Source organism: Anolis carolinensis, chromosome 1 (genome assembly GCF_035594765.1).
Source record: "Anolis carolinensis isolate JA03-04 chromosome 1, rAnoCar3.1.pri, whole genome shotgun sequence".
NCBI classification, from domain to species: domain Eukaryota; kingdom Metazoa; phylum Chordata; class Lepidosauria; order Squamata; family Dactyloidae; genus Anolis; species Anolis carolinensis.
In genome coordinates this window covers 1,151,856-1,167,388 of record NC_085841.1, presented here as the reverse complement: position 1 = coordinate 1,167,388, position 15,533 = coordinate 1,151,856, and the positions used below count along the sequence as shown (strand labels likewise).

General features: G+C 44.6%; 1 protein-coding gene across 1 annotated transcript in view; it reads left to right on the top strand.

The window, feature by feature from the left end:
• scara3 (scavenger receptor class A member 3) overlaps window positions 1-15,533 on the top strand; it is a 31,412-nt gene that overhangs the window by 11,833 nt on the left and 4,046 nt on the right. The window contains exons 4-7 of the mRNA XM_062969035.1: window positions 1,569-1,667; window positions 7,741-8,066; window positions 10,156-10,502; window positions 13,462-13,832. Of these exons, the coding sequence (XP_062825105.1) occupies window positions 1,569-1,667; window positions 7,741-8,066; window positions 10,156-10,502; window positions 13,462-13,832 (1,143 nt within the window). The remainder of the gene's footprint in view (window positions 1-1,568; window positions 1,668-7,740; window positions 8,067-10,155; window positions 10,503-13,461; window positions 13,833-15,533) is intronic.

Below are 15,533 nucleotides of genomic sequence, written 5' to 3'. Positions count from 1 at the left end.
TGGGGACGAAGGCTTTGGAAAGCTGCTCAGTCCAAGCTGTTAAACCCATTTGGAGGCAGGAGTGGCTCTTGATTTGGGGCCAGAAGGAAGCGACACCCAAAGTTTGCACAGGATCCTTTTTCTCCTTGGCTTCTGCCGGACTGTAATTCCAGCCCTGTGTTGTGTTGCTGGACCTCCATTCAATGGAAGGCTTCAGGGGAGGAAAACAGTCCTGCTAAGCAGCTCCCGGGGAGGAAATTGGCAAAGAGACGCCCCAAAAACGCCCTTCTTTGCCGGAAAAATCTGAGCAACATTTCCTGGCAAAGAACGGTCCGCTGCCCAAAGCACTCAGTCCGGAACAAGGAGAGGAACAGCAGGCACATGCTGGAGAATGAATGCATTTTGAGGTTAGAATAAAACATTTCTCCCAGTAATGGGGATCAAAGCAGCACCGATGTCCTGGGATAGTTTCAGGATCCGAACTCTGGTCTTGGACTTTTCTTCCTTTGTTTCAAATCTAGCCTTCAGCTGGTCCTTTCCTCTCCATTATACTATTCTGGGGTTTTGGCCAGTTTAACTCATCAAAATAAAGAGAGGATTGAACTCTTGCTGCAAAGAGTCTTTTTTCCATCCCAAAGCTTTGTGACTACAACTCCCAGAAGCCTCAGCTTGCCTGGGCTCATAATGGGAGTTTCTGGGAGGTGAAGTCCAAAGCACCTGAGTTCGGGAAACACTGGGTGCATCTACATGGCAAAACAAATGCAGTTTGGCACCAATTTAATTGCCATGACACAATGTTATGGAATCCCAGGTCACTGCTAATGGACTCTGTTGCCAATTGACAACTCCCAGGATTGCCTAGTTTCTCCATGCCTCACAACCTCTGAGGATGCCTGCCATAGATGTGGGCAAAACGTCAGGAGAGAATACTTCTGGGACATGGCCACACAGCCCGAAAGACATACAACAACCCTGTGATCCCGGCCATGAAAGCCTTCGACAACAGCCTAAAGGCTCTTAAGAATTGTGGGAGTTAAAATCCAAAACACCTGGAGGGCCAAAATTTGCTCATTCCTAATATAGTTAGGCAAACAGGTTTGGGTTTATCTGGGCCGGCAGTAAATCACCTATCTCTGCATATATATAAACAATAGGTTTGGTTAATTGCTTTGTCTTGGGAAAAAGACTCAGAGGGATTTTGTTTGTCCTTCCAGTTCCCAGGGGATTATTTTGCAGGTTCATATAAAATTGGCTGTCTTTATACATTGTATAAAACAGTTTATACATTTCACATTTATGAAATTGATACAGTATGTAAAAAGATGCAAGTTATGTAGAAAGTCATGAAGAATAGATATACATTATTAAATGGTTAGATACGATAGCTGTGGCTGGTTTGGTTTTGAACCTCTACAAATCTGGAAAGGGTCATTTTTATTTCTATATATATATATATATATATATATATATTTATGAGCCCTTGGTGAACTATAAGTCTTTTTTGTGGGGAGAGTCTTGTGATCGGCAACCATGATATATTCTAGTTGATTTATTCATAAAGATGCTCCTTTGGGGTCTCTCCCTTGCAGTTTTCAAGAAGGTGGACTCCATCGCTGGCGAGGTTGACTCCACTCAGGCCTACTATGAGAAGATGCTGAGCTCGGTCCAGGGGAACCTCCAGGAGCTGGGTAGGAACCACGGAGCCACCACGTCAAGTCTTGTGTTTTCCCCATGCATGCAACGGCTGTGTTGTCAAAGGCTTTCATGGCCGGAATCACTGAGTTGCTGTAACTTTATTGGGCTGTCTGGCCATGTTCCAGCAGCATTCTCTCCTGACATTTCACCTGCATCTGTGGCTAATTGCATCTTCAGAGATTCTATTAGAGGTGACGCAAGTTGAGTGTATATATATATCTACTAGCTGTGCCCAGCCACGCGTTGCTGTGGCTAGGACTTCATTTTTCTTTTCTTTTTGTTGTATGAACGTAGAGGAGTAGATGAGAGGTTGTTGCTGTCAATTTTTGAGGTTGTGGGGTGTTTAGTTTAGTTGTTTTGTCCGGTGCCATGATTCCATTACCCTTTTATATATATCAGGGGTCCCCAAACTAAGGCCCGGGGGCCGGATGCGGCCCTCCAAGGTCATTTACTTGGCCCCCGCCCTCAGTTTTATAATATAATATATTGTATATACATATAATATTGATAATAATATTATAATGTAATACAATATAACACTAATAATAATACCATATAATAATATTAATTATATGTTCTATATTACATATAATATTACTAATAATATTACAGTATAGTGGTATAGTTCAATAAAGTAATATATAATGCTAATATTGTGCTATGCTAATAATATAATATATTGTATGTATATATAATTTGTAAGCCACTCTGAGTCCCCTTTGGGGTGAGATGGGTGTGATACAAATGTAGTAAATAAATGCAGTAAATAAATAAATAATAAATAAATAAATTTTAGACTTAGGCTCACCCAAAGTCTGAAATGACTTGAAGGCATACAACAACAACAACAACAACAACAATCCTAATTAACTTGACTATCTCATTGGCCAGAAGCAGGACGACACTTCCCATTGAAATCCTGATCAATGTATGTTGGTTAAAATTGTTTTTATTTTTAAATATTGTATTGTTCTTTCATTGTTCTTGTTGTTGTTGTTGTTTTTGCACTACAAATAAGACATATGCAGAGTGCATCGGAATTTGTATTTTTTTCAAATAATAATCTGGCCCCTCAACAATCTGAAGGATTGGGGACTGGCCCTTGGCTTAAAAAGTTTGGGGACCCCTGATATATATAGATGGAATAATGTCTAGGGTGGGAGAAAGAACTCTTATTTATTTATTTATTTATTTATTTACAGTACAGTAGAGTCTCACTTATCCACCATTCGCTTATCCAACGTTCTGGATTATCCAACGCATTTTTGTAGTCAATGTTTTCAATATATCGTGATATTTTGGTACTAAATTAGTAAATACAGTCATTACTATATAGCATTACTGCGTATTGAACTACTTTTTCTGTCCAATTTGTTGTATAACATGATGTTTTGGTGCTTAATTTGTAAAATCATAACCTAATTTGATGTTTAATAGGCTTCTCCTTAATCTCTCCTTATTATCCAACATATTCACTTATCCAACGTTCTGCCGGCCCGTTTATGTTGGATAAGCGAGACTCTACTGTATTTATATTCCGCCCTTCTTTCTCACCCCGAAGGGGACTCAGGGTGGATCACATTACACATATAGGCAAACATTCAATGCCTTTTTAACATAGAACAAAGACAAGACAAACATAGGCTCTGAGCGGGCCTCGAACTCATGACCTCCTGGTCAGAGTGATTCATTGCAGCTGGTTGCAGCTGGCTTGCTCTCCAGCCTGCGCCACAGCCCGGGCCCTCTTGTCTGTTTAGCTATAGCAGAGCACTTGATGAACCAACTTGGACACAGAATATTATTTGAGAACAAAGAAATGCTGGACCACTCTCACAACCACCATGTCAGGCGACACAGAGAAGCCACTGAAATCCACAAACAGGTGGACAATTTCAACAGAAAGGAGGAAACCAGGAAAATGAACTGTATTTGGTTACCAGTATTAGAAAACACCAGAATCAAGACACTAAATAACAAACACCACTCAGAAACAGGGGAATTCCAGACAGCAAGCAAGCAAGGGCCAGTTATCACCTCCTAAACAGAGGATGCCTCCAGGCAACAAAGGCCAGGCTCTATGCAGATGCTCTCACTGATTGACTTTGCAGCTTCATGGCTGCTTGTGCTAATCAAGCTTGCAAACTGCAACATCCACACTTTCTTCAAACAGACCAGGGTCCTTTCTCCCACCCTGGACATTTCACAGATATATATATATATATACAGTATACACCCCACTTGCCTCATTTCCAACAGACCTCTGAACACACCTTTGAAGATGCCATTAGCCACATATGCAGGCGAAACGTCAGGAGAGAATGCTGCTGGAACATGGCCATACAACCTGAAAAACTCGCAGCAACCCAGTGATTCCGGCCATGAAAGCTTCCAACAACACAACAACAACAACAACAACAACAACAACAACAACATCTGATCTAGATAGAAAAGTGGAACGATAATAAGTCCATGAATACTAATTGCTTTGGGTCCTGATTCAGAGAAAAGTGAGGTACAAATATAATGATGATGATGATGATGATATCTCATCTAGAGAGAAAAGTCAGGTAAATGGAATAATAGTAACTCTATTATTCTATATTCTATGATTAATAGCAACAGCAATCCTGTATACTGAATGAGCTTTACCCAGAAGTGAAATTTCCGCCTGCTGTTCCAGTCTAGAGCCTTCCAGATGTGTTGAACATCCCATCATCCCAGAAACACATATGGAAGGTACCAGACTGCAGAAAATAGTGGAAACATTTATTTATTTATTTATTTATTTATTTATTTATTTATTTATTTATTTACAGCATTTATATTCCGCCCTTCTCACCCCGAAGGGGACTCAGGGCAGATCACATTACACATATAGGCAAACATTCAATGCCTTTAACATAGAACAAGGACAAGACAAACATAGGCTCCGAGCGGGCCTCGAACTCATGACCTCCTGGTCAGAGTGATTCATTGCAGTTAATTGCAACTGGCTTGCTCTCCCGCCTGCACCACAGCCCGGGCCCATTTTGCAGAATCAGCAAGAGTAAATGGATAAAATGGCAAAACGAGGGAAATGTGACCCCAGAGAATGGTCAGCACCAGACCTGGCCTTAATTGCTGAGCAAAAAAAAATTTAACAAATTTTTCCTGCCAGCAAGAAAATGAGTCATTGAGAAAGTTTTGTTGTCCATCAGCAAAACTGTAGTTATTTTGGGGCCAGTGTGGATTTTACAGCCCTCTACAAAATAAATAAATTAAAAAAAAATTAGGACATCTCTGATTCATGGTCAGGGCAAAAAGAAAATAGAATTTTTTAAAATAAATAGCTTATCAGGGCCATTCTAAGCAAATGTACTCAAGGCCAAAGGGTGAAGAAGCCACCTTTCAATGCAGTTTGATCTGCCTTGACCTAATGCTATGGAACCCTGGGAATTGTAGTTTGGGAAAGCATCAGAAGCCTTTGGAGAGAAAGCTCAAACTTATCATGAAACTACAACTTCCAAGATCCCGTAGTTTGGAGACACGGCAGTTCAAGATGTGCCAAGCTGCATTAATTCTACAATGTTGATGTCCTATGTATCTAATACAGTAGAGTCTCACTTATCCAACATTCTGGATTATCCAACGCATTTTTGTAGTCAATGTTTTCAATACATCGTGATATTTTGGTGCTAAATTCGTAAATACAGTAATTACAACATAACATTACTGTGTATTGAACTACTTTTTCTGTCAAATATGTTGTATAACATGAAGTTTTGTGCTTAATTTGTAAAATCATAACCTAATTTGATCTTTAATAGGCTTTTCCTTAATGCCTCCTTATTATCCAAGATATTTGCTTATCCAAGCTTCTGCTGGCCCGTTTAGCTTGGATAAGTGAGACTCCACTGTACTTTTTCTGTCAAATTGGTTGTATAACATGATGTTTTGGTGCTTAATTTGTAAAATCATAACCTAATTTGATGATTAATAGGCTTTTCCTTAATCCCTCCTTATAATAATATTATTAATAATAATAATAATTATTATTATTATTATTATTATTTTATTTTTGTACCCCGCCACCATCTCCCCAGAGGGACTCGGGGCGGCTTACAGATATAAAACCAGCATACAGTATACAGCATACAGTAATATCAAATACAAAAACACACAAATAAATTTAAAAGGCATTAAAAAAAATCACAATCATTATAAAACACATAAAAAACACAGCAATAAAAACATAGAATGAGCTGGGCAAAGTGCACTGAGTGGAACTTGTAAACAAGAAGGAAGTTAAGGTGCTACAAGGTCATGGGAAGAGCCTTAAACTGGGGTGATTATCCAACATATTCTCTTATCCAATGTTCTGCCAGCCCATTTATGTTGGATAAGTGAGACTCTACTGTACCAGGAAAATGAAATATTTCCTGGTCCTCTGCTTTTGCGCATATCATCAAGACCTTTTAAAACTACAATTCCTAGCATACAATAGTATGGAGAAAGTGGTATTGTTGTCGACCGCGTTTTAGAGGATCGGGCCCTTAAGGAGAGACCCGATCCGGTCCTGAGAGAACGGACCTTGGCGAAGCCAAAAGGAGAATTACGAGCCGCAATACAACCTGAAGCCGAAATGAAGAAGGTCCGCCAAAGTTGAAGGAAAATCCGCCAAGGAGTCTTTATTGAGCAATTCAACTGAAGAGGACTCTAGTAGCGATCATTCGGTCTATTAGGGTACCATACAATCAAAATAAAGCCATATTTATACAAAATTTCAGTCTGACAGCCCTTTGAATTTCCCGCCCCGCTCCCCCGCCCATCTGATCGCTGATAGGCTAGAAGGTTGAACGAGGCGGGCTTTCGTTTCCCGCCTTGCTCCGTTGGCCCAATAGGAAGCTGCCTTTTGTCTCTACTCGGGCCAATCAGGAAAGAGAAGGCGGGAGTTGTTGAAACAATGAGGTGACAGGACAGGAACTATCGGATTAAGTCCTGCTAGACCGATTTCTAAAGGGTGATTAATTTATTAATGGCAGCAATCAAGGGTGTCCGGGTTTCTGTCACGTATACAGATTTTAGATATGCCTTGGGGTGTCAGAGGTGGAAGCAAAGATGGGTGGTGATGAGCCATATTGACAGGCTCTGCAGGGCGCCTTCCTGAGGTGTCCTGGATTTTCCTTTGGGTGAGATATGACAATGTTTGCCTTGGGGCGAATCACCTTTAGGTCAGCAAACTCCGAATTCGGTGACTCAAGCCCTATATTGTCCATGCAATTTGAATTTGATTGGATTTAGCGGTGGCAGATTATCCTTTTGTTTTTGGGAAAGGAAGCCTGGGTCATAGGAAATGGGATAAGTTCTGGGGTTCAGGTTGAGTTCAAAATATTTCCTATTTGATTTCATGACTTGACAATTATATGAAATAAAATGAAAAATAAAATAAAGTTGGAATATAAACCATGCTGGGAAAAATACATATTTTCCGGGGATCCCAAAGAGTACAAATACATATAGGCAGATAGATAGCTTTCATGGAAATAAGGGAGAATCCATAAAAGTGAGTTACATTGCATAAAGGGGAATCATGAATGATATAAACAATTGAAAATATTTGATAAGAACGAAGTTCATAACATCTGGAGAACCCAGCATGGAAATTCATAAAAGTGGAGTTTTAGCAACATGATTTTACAATTCATGAAGTTGTTATCTCTTGCCTCAGAGTGCAGGGATAATCCACAGTAAACTCCAGTAAAAAGTCTCAATCACCTTCTACTATAAATATATGGAATATAGAACATAAAGTCTTGATTTTTGAACTATCTTTTACAAAGTCCTGGGGGGGAGGGTGGTCACCTCGATCACAGTATCAAACTGCATTAAGTCAACATAGAATCCTAGAGTTGGAAGGGAGCCCCAAAGGCCATCCAGTCCATCCCTCTTCCGCCAGGCAGGAAAACACAATGCAAGCCCTCCCAATGGATGGCCATCCAGACCACCAGACCATTGTAATCCTAAGCTGCATACCCACTTTTATTCTGCAGCGTACCCCATTTTGACCCAGTTTTTTTCTCTTTTCAGACCAGAAATCAGCCGGCAACTGCTCCTTGTGCCACGAAACGGCTCCGATCGGGCTTGAAATCGGCAAACTGCAAGCAGGGCTGGAGGAGATCCAGAAGAAGCTCTTGGCCCAAGAGGTGTTGCTGGACCGGGCCGGGCAGACCCACCGGCAGCTGACCTCGACCGGCAACAAGCTGAGCGAGGAGGTGGACGCTTGCTTCTCGGCCCTGCAGCAGGTCAACCAGAGCCTGGGCCTCTACCTGGCGCAGGTGCGCGGCTGGCAGGCCGTCTCCGCGGAGCTGGGCGGCTCCTTGAAGGAGCTCTTGGAGGAATGCTTCGACATCCAGGTACCATGATTATTTTATTTTGTTCGCAATGATTATTATCACAGAACAGAGAAAGGAGGTAGACACACACACTCTATAGCAGGCATGGGCAAACTTGGGCCCTCCAGGTGTTTTGGACTCCCACAATTCCTAACAACCAGCTGTTAGGAATTGTGGGAGTTGGAGTCCAAAACACCTGGAGGGCCCATGTTTGCCCATGCCTGCTCTATCATCTTTCCATTGCAAATAAAGCATCTCTTTCCTTCCCATGGAGCAGAGCATTTCGGATGGGCTAGACTCCTCTGTTCTGCCACAATTTTTGGGTTGTAATAAGGTCTCTTATATATGAGGGTTGAATGAAAAGTAATGCCTCCACCTTCGTAAGTCCTCAACTGATGACAGTCCTTGTCTGCGGCAGGTCCTGGCTTGTTCAGTAGACTCTCCTCTGCAGTTCCATTTGGCGGGAAGCCTTAGCATTGAACGGTTGTGTTGTTAAAGTGCAAAGTATGGAACCCTGCGCGGACGGGGAAGCCTTAGCATTGAATGGTTGTGTTGTTAAAGTGCGAAGTAGGGAACCCTGCGCGGACGGGGAAGCCTTAGCATTGAACGGTTGTATTGTTAAAGGGCGAAGTATGGAACCCTGCGCGGACGGGGAAGCCTTAGCATTGAACGGTTGTATTGTTAAAGGGCGAAGTATGGAACCCTGCGCGGACGGGGAAGCCTTAGCATTGAACGGTTGTGTTGTTAAAGGGCGAAGTATGGAACCCTGCACAGACGGTCGGTCAATGTGACTTAAGCAACATGCAGTCACTGAATTCTTGACAACAGAAGGTGTCACCCCAAAGGAGATTCCTCAGAGATTGCAAGCTGTTTATGGTGATTGTGTTGATGTGAGTCCTGTGCATCGTTGGGCGAGTAAGTTTAGAGATGTTGAGGTGGGAACATCTGACTTGCGTGACAGATAAAAAGTTGTACGTCCTGTGACAGCAACCACTGAGTTTCACAAGCAAAAGGTCGAGAGATTGATCCAGGATGATCGCCATATCCCTCAGAGAGAAATTTCAAGCATCATCGGCATTACACAAGAACGTGTGGGTCACATTATGGCTTTGCTTGGCTATTGGAAGATCTGTGCACGACGGGTCCTGTAAGACACTGGTTGCGGAAACAGAGTGTTGACTTCTTCTGTGACGGCTTCAGAAAACGTGTTCATCGTTGGCAGAAATGTATCCAATTGTCTGGCGATGATGTGGAAAAGTGAACAGTGATAGTTAAAGAGCACATTCTAAGGATTATTTCTGGGTTTGATTTATTAAAATATTCCCATCCAAGCCCAAGTAACGAAGGTGGAGGCATTACTTTTCATTCAACCCTCGTATATAGCAACATTTCTTGCTAATGTGGTTCCAAAGTTGTAAATGAATAATAGATGTTTTTCCAACCTGAAACATGTTGATTCCCATCAGTTCCAGACAGATGTTGACTTTCCTTCATTGCTGTTGGTAAACGTAAGGAGCCTTGTGTTGACTTTGTTCTTGACAGATATTGGTTTCCTTTATTTATTTTGACTTTTATTATTTATTTATTTACAGTATTTATATTCTGCCCTTCTCACCCCGAAGGGGACTCAGGGCGGATCACATTATATACATATAGGGCAAACATTCAATGCCCATAAACACATAGAACCGAGACAGACAGACGCAGAGGCAATTTGCCTCCCCACTTTATAAGTGGTACCTTATTTCCTACTTGATAGATGCAACTATCTTTCGGGTTGCTAGGTCAGCAATGAGCAGGGGCTATTTTTTATTTTTTTATTGACGGGTGCTTACTCCGTCACGGGCTGGCCTCGAACTCATGACCTCATGGTCAGAGTGATTTATTGCAGCAGGCTGCTCACCAGCCTGCGCCACACCAAGAGTTAATCAGCTGAGAATGAAATCATTTGTCTCCGGTCTCATCAGCAACTTTTAATTACAGTTCCTGAGTGTAGTTGTTTTCCAGGCCTCAATATTTTACAGTTGTGTCTTCAGCCCAATTAGGTCCCATTCATACTCCTTTCATACAATTCCATTCAATCATGTCATCATATTTGTCCGTCACACAGGCGACCGTCCAGCATATGAACTTCTCCTCCGAGCAGGCCTCGGAGTGGCTGCGGGCCATCCAGCGCAAGACCGAGGAGGAGACCCTGACCCTGCAGAGGATGGTGGCCGAGTGGCAGGACTACACCCGCCTCTTCAGCGGCCTGAGGGCCACCTCGGCCAAGACCGGGGACTTGGTCAAGAGCCTCCAGAGCGGCCTGGGCATCGCCTCGCAGCGGATCGGCCAGAACTCGGAAGGGATGCACGACTTGGCCCTGCAAGTGATGAGCCTGCAGCTGCAGCTGGACAACGTCTCCTCCTTCTTGGACGACCAGGAGGAGAACATGCACGACCTCCAGTACCACGCCAGGTAGGCACACACAGAGGGAATGAAACCACCCAGATCCTGTTTATCTTTCTCACCAGATAGCTAATAATAAATCTCCGGCACCTTTGGTCCCCAATTGGTTACCAGGGACAGGAGAGCTTTATCATAGAGTCATAGAATAATAGAGTTGGAAGAGACTGTTACTAGGTGAGTGTATAGCGGAACCAGTAGCGTCCAGTTAACACCATGTGCAAAGAAACTCACACCAGGCAAAGGAATTGAAAAGAACAAAGGAACTTTACTCTTGCTTGTTGAGTTGAAATATAAAACAGTACTGCAATCATACAATGTCCATGTAGTTGCATAAGATCAATAACTAACCAATCAGCATCAATATATACAGCATAGCATATTCAAAACAGCTACTTGACCGTAGCTAGAGAGAGACTGTCTTTTTCTGTGCTCTCTCTTGAAGCCCAGATTTCCAACTGACGAAGCCAGCCATCTGCCATCAAACCGATACATTGTTTTAGGCGTGGCTTCTCTCTCTGCAAAAAGTCAGCTCCCTTTTTGCAGAGCTCTTTCTTTGCAAGAATCTTTCAAGGGATTTCTTTTACACTCACACACATACACATTAGCATTTTGGCGCAATAGAGACCACATGGGCCATCTAGTCCAAAGCCCTCCTACTTTGCAGGAGAAGCACAATCAAAATATCCCTGAGAGGCGCCCATCCAACCTCTATTTAAAAGCCTCCAAGGAAGGAGCTTTGACCAGACCCCAAATCAGAGAGTTCCACTGTTGAACAGCTCTTCTTACAGTCAGGAAGTTCTTCCTAATGTTCAGCTGGAATCTCCTTCCCTGTAACTTGAACCCATTACACTGTCATACTCTCCATGGCAGCAAATAACAAGCCTGCTCCCTCCTCTTTATGACACCTTTTCACATATTAATCCATGGCTCTCATGTCTCCTCAACCTTCTCATCTGCAGGCTAAACATACTCAGTTCTTCAAGACGCTCCTCATAGGGATTCATGGTCTCCATGACCAAAGCAGAATACAAAGGAGCCATGACTTCCCTCAATCTCGACACCAGACTCCTTTTGATGCAGCCCATTTGATGCAACTGGCAGTTAGTGCTGGCCCCATTTGAGGTGGCAACCCCTGGCAGTGAGACCAGGGAGAAGCCTGTTGGCAGAAACCCAGGCAAGTGATCCGCCTGAGCTGCCCATTGTGAGTGAGTCCCTGCTGTGGAGAGCATTCAGATCAGGCCCAATTGGAATTAGCCAGCAAGCAAGGAGAGAAGGTGATCTTCAGCCAAGGAAGGTTTTATTATCTGCAGATAAGATGCTAGCTAGTGATTCATTCACAAAGTAGATAGCATACAGAATACAGTTTTATGGCCCTTTTTATACACAAGCTGGCATAGGCTGCAGCCAAGCCTCTAATTCTGACCAGTTACAGAGGGGCTTGGCTCACTGGCCAACGTGGGCTGGGAACAAGGGATGATTAAGTGTCGATAAATGGGGTCCCTTTTACTGAACAGAAAAAATAACAAAGTGATTGAGGGCATCTTCTGGCCCTACCCAAGAATGCTATTGTCTTATGAGATGAACATGGCATGGCCCATCGGGGGCTGATCTGGCGGTTCCAGACCCAAGAGAAGCCAATGGGATTCTGGCCTGCATCAATAGGGGGATAGCTTCTAGATCCAGGGAAGTCATTCTGCCTTGGTCAGACCACACCTGGAATACTGTGTCCAATTTTGGGCACCGCAGTTGAAGGGAGATGTTGACAAGCTGGAAAGCGTCCAGAGGAGGGCGACTAAAATGATTAAGGGTCTGGAGAACAAGCCCTATGAGGAGCGGCTTAAAGAGCTGGGCATGTTTAGCCTGCAGAAGAGAAGGCTGGGAGGAGACATGAGAGCCATGTACAAATACGTGAAGGGAAGTCATAGGGAGGAGGGAGCAAGCTTGTTTTCTGCGGCCCTGCAGACTAGGACACGGAACAACGGCTTCAAACTACAGGAAAGGAGATTCCACCTGAACATCAGGAAGAACTTCCTCACTGTGAGGGCTGTTCGGCAGTGGAACTCTCTCCCCCGGACTGTGGTGGAGGCTCCTTCTTTGGAAGTTTTTAAGCAGAGGCTGGATGGCCATCTGTCAGGGGTGCTTTGAATGCGATTTCCTGCTTCTTAGCGGGGGGTTGGACTAGATGGCCCATGAGATCTCTTCCAACTCTACTATTCTATGATTCTATGAGAAACAAACATCAAATATTAATACAATCATGCAAAAATGACAGAGGATGGGTTTGGGCTGTAGAAATGCTGATTCCTTCCGATGCGAGTGGTCCTGTTCATCAAAGGCGCAGGGTGGTGAAATTCGTTTTTCCCCAGAGGGCAGGGAGAGGTGATTGCCCTGCCTGGGTAAGCTATTGTGTGACGTCCAAGAGATGGGTGAGGCTTGGAATTGATGAGGAAATTCTCAGCTCGGTTTCTTTTCCCCAGTCTATGCAATTGTGTGGGAGGCAAGACATCTTCAGGCTCAGGAACACGGTTTCCCCCAAAGGAAGGAATGGGGATCTCAGGAGCATAAAAACATGGAGCGTTTAGGGCAAATTATATACATGAGAGACATAGTTTTCCGAAGTACCTCTAACAAGCCAGGCTTCCCAGAGGAAAAAGGGGAAAGAAGGAAGGCAGAAAGGAAAGGAAAAAAGAGTGAGGAAGGAGGAAGAAAAAGAGGGAGGAAAGGAGAAAGGAAGGAAGGAAAGGAGGGGGAAGGAGGAAGAAAAAAAGAGGGGGGAAAAGGAGATTTCAGTGAGTGGGGACCTGGCCCAGGTAAACTAGACATCCCAAGGACCCAGGGCTGGTTTTCTCATGCAACATTAGGAATTGTGGGAGATGGAGTCCAAAACACCCGGGGGACCCAAGTTTGGCCATGCCTGGCTTAAGTAGAGATTCATACCTTTCCCCCTGTTTGAATCGCATCTTGTTAGATACACCCAGAACCGGACGGCGGAGCACTTTGAGACCCTGGAAGGGCGCATGGCCTCCCACGAGATCGAGATCGGCACCATCTTCGCCAACATCAACGCCACCGACAGCCACGTCCACAGCATGCTCAAGTACCTGGACGACGTGCGGCTCTCCTGCACGCTGGGCTTCCACACGCAGGCCGAGGAGCTCTACTACCTGAACAAGTCGGTGGGGCTCATGCTCGGCACCACGGACCTCCTGCGGGAGCGCTTCGGCCTGCTCAGCGCCCGCCTGGATTTCGACATCCGCAACCTCTCCATGGTCATGGAGGAGATGAAGGTGGTCGACGTCCGGCACGGGGAGATCCTCCGGAACGTCACCATCTTGCAAGGTGAGCGGCCAAGCGGAGAGGCTAGCGGGATGGGATTTCCAGGTTGGAGAGTATGCCCACACTGTGGGATAAAGATAGACTGCATGGCCATCTGTGGGGGAAGGCTTTGATTCTGACTGCCAGAAAGGGGTTGGTCTAGATGGCCTTTAGGTGCCCCTTCTAACTCTGTGACTCTATGTTGCAGAGGAGTTGGTCTGGATAGTCTTTGGGTGCTCCTTTCAACTCTGTGATTTTATGCTATAGAGGAGATGGTCTGGATAGTCTTTGGGTGCCCCTTTCACTCTGTGATCCTATGTTGCAGAAGAGTCAATGGATTCCCAAGAAAAGATATTCCAATGAGACATTAGGCCCAAATCCCCAAAGGCATGAGTTCTTTGGTTTTGGAGTTTTAGTTATTCAAAGTTGGGTGGTTGCTTCCCAGGGATGCTTCAGGTTTCCAGGTGTGCTCACACTGATGAAAGAGGCTGATAGGCATCTGTCAGGAGGGCTTGTGACTTATTATTATTATTATTATTATTATTATTATTATTATTATTATTATTGACACAGCGACATAGTATGACACAGCAAACTAGATCTATATGCTGGATTTCGTATCACAAAATCACAAAACAAACACTTCCCAAGTGTCTAGGACTGTGTAATGTATTTTCAGATGATGCGTGCAGATCCCAGTAGGGTGGCCTTTTGCAGTTGGCAGATCGTAATTTTGACAGTGTCTATTGTTTCCAAATGCCGGCTGAGATCTTTTGGCACGGCACCCAGTGTGCCCATCACCACCGGGACCACCTGCACTGGTTTCTGCCAGAGTCGTCGACAGATGGCCATCGGTTGGGGGTGCTTTGAATGCGATTTTCCTGCTTCTTGTCAGAATGGGGTAGGACTGGATGGCCCACCAGGTCTCTTCCAACTCTAGGATTCTATCATTCTATGATTCGCCCTGGTAGCAAAGTGTGTTAAAGCGCTGAGCTGCTGAACTTGCGGACCGAAAGGTCCCAGGTTCAAATCCCGGGAGCGGAGTGAGCGCCCGGTTTTGCTCCAGCATCTACCAACCTAGCAGTTCAAAAACATGCCAATGTGAGTAGATAAATAGGTACCGCTTTGGCGGGGAGGTAACGGCGCTCCATGCAGTCATGCCAATGGCCACATGACCTTGGAGGTGTCTACAGACAATGCCGGCTTTTCAGCTTAGAAATGGAGATGAGCACCAACCCCCAGAGTGTGAGTAGATCAATAGGTACTGCTCCTATTGGCGGGAAGGTAATGGCGCTCCATGCAGTCATGCCAATGGCCACATGACCTTGGAGGTGTCTACGGACAACGCCGGCTTTTCAGCTTAGAAACGGAGATGAGCACCAACCCCCAGAGTGTGAGTAGATCAATAGGTACTGCTCCTATTGGCGGGAAGGTAACAGCGCTCCATGCAGTCATGCCAGTGGTCACATGACCTTGGAGGTGTCTACAGACAATGCCGGCTTTTCAGCTTAGAAATGGAGATGAGCACCAACCCCCAGAGTGTGAGTAGATCAATAGGTACTGCTCCTATTGGCGGGAAGGTAACGGCGCTCCATGCAGTCATGCCAGTGGTCACATGACCTTGGAGGTGTCTACGGACAATGCCGGCTTTTCAGCTTAGAAATGGAGATGAGCACCAACCCCCAGAGTCGGTCACGACTGGACTTAACGTCAGGGGAAAACCTT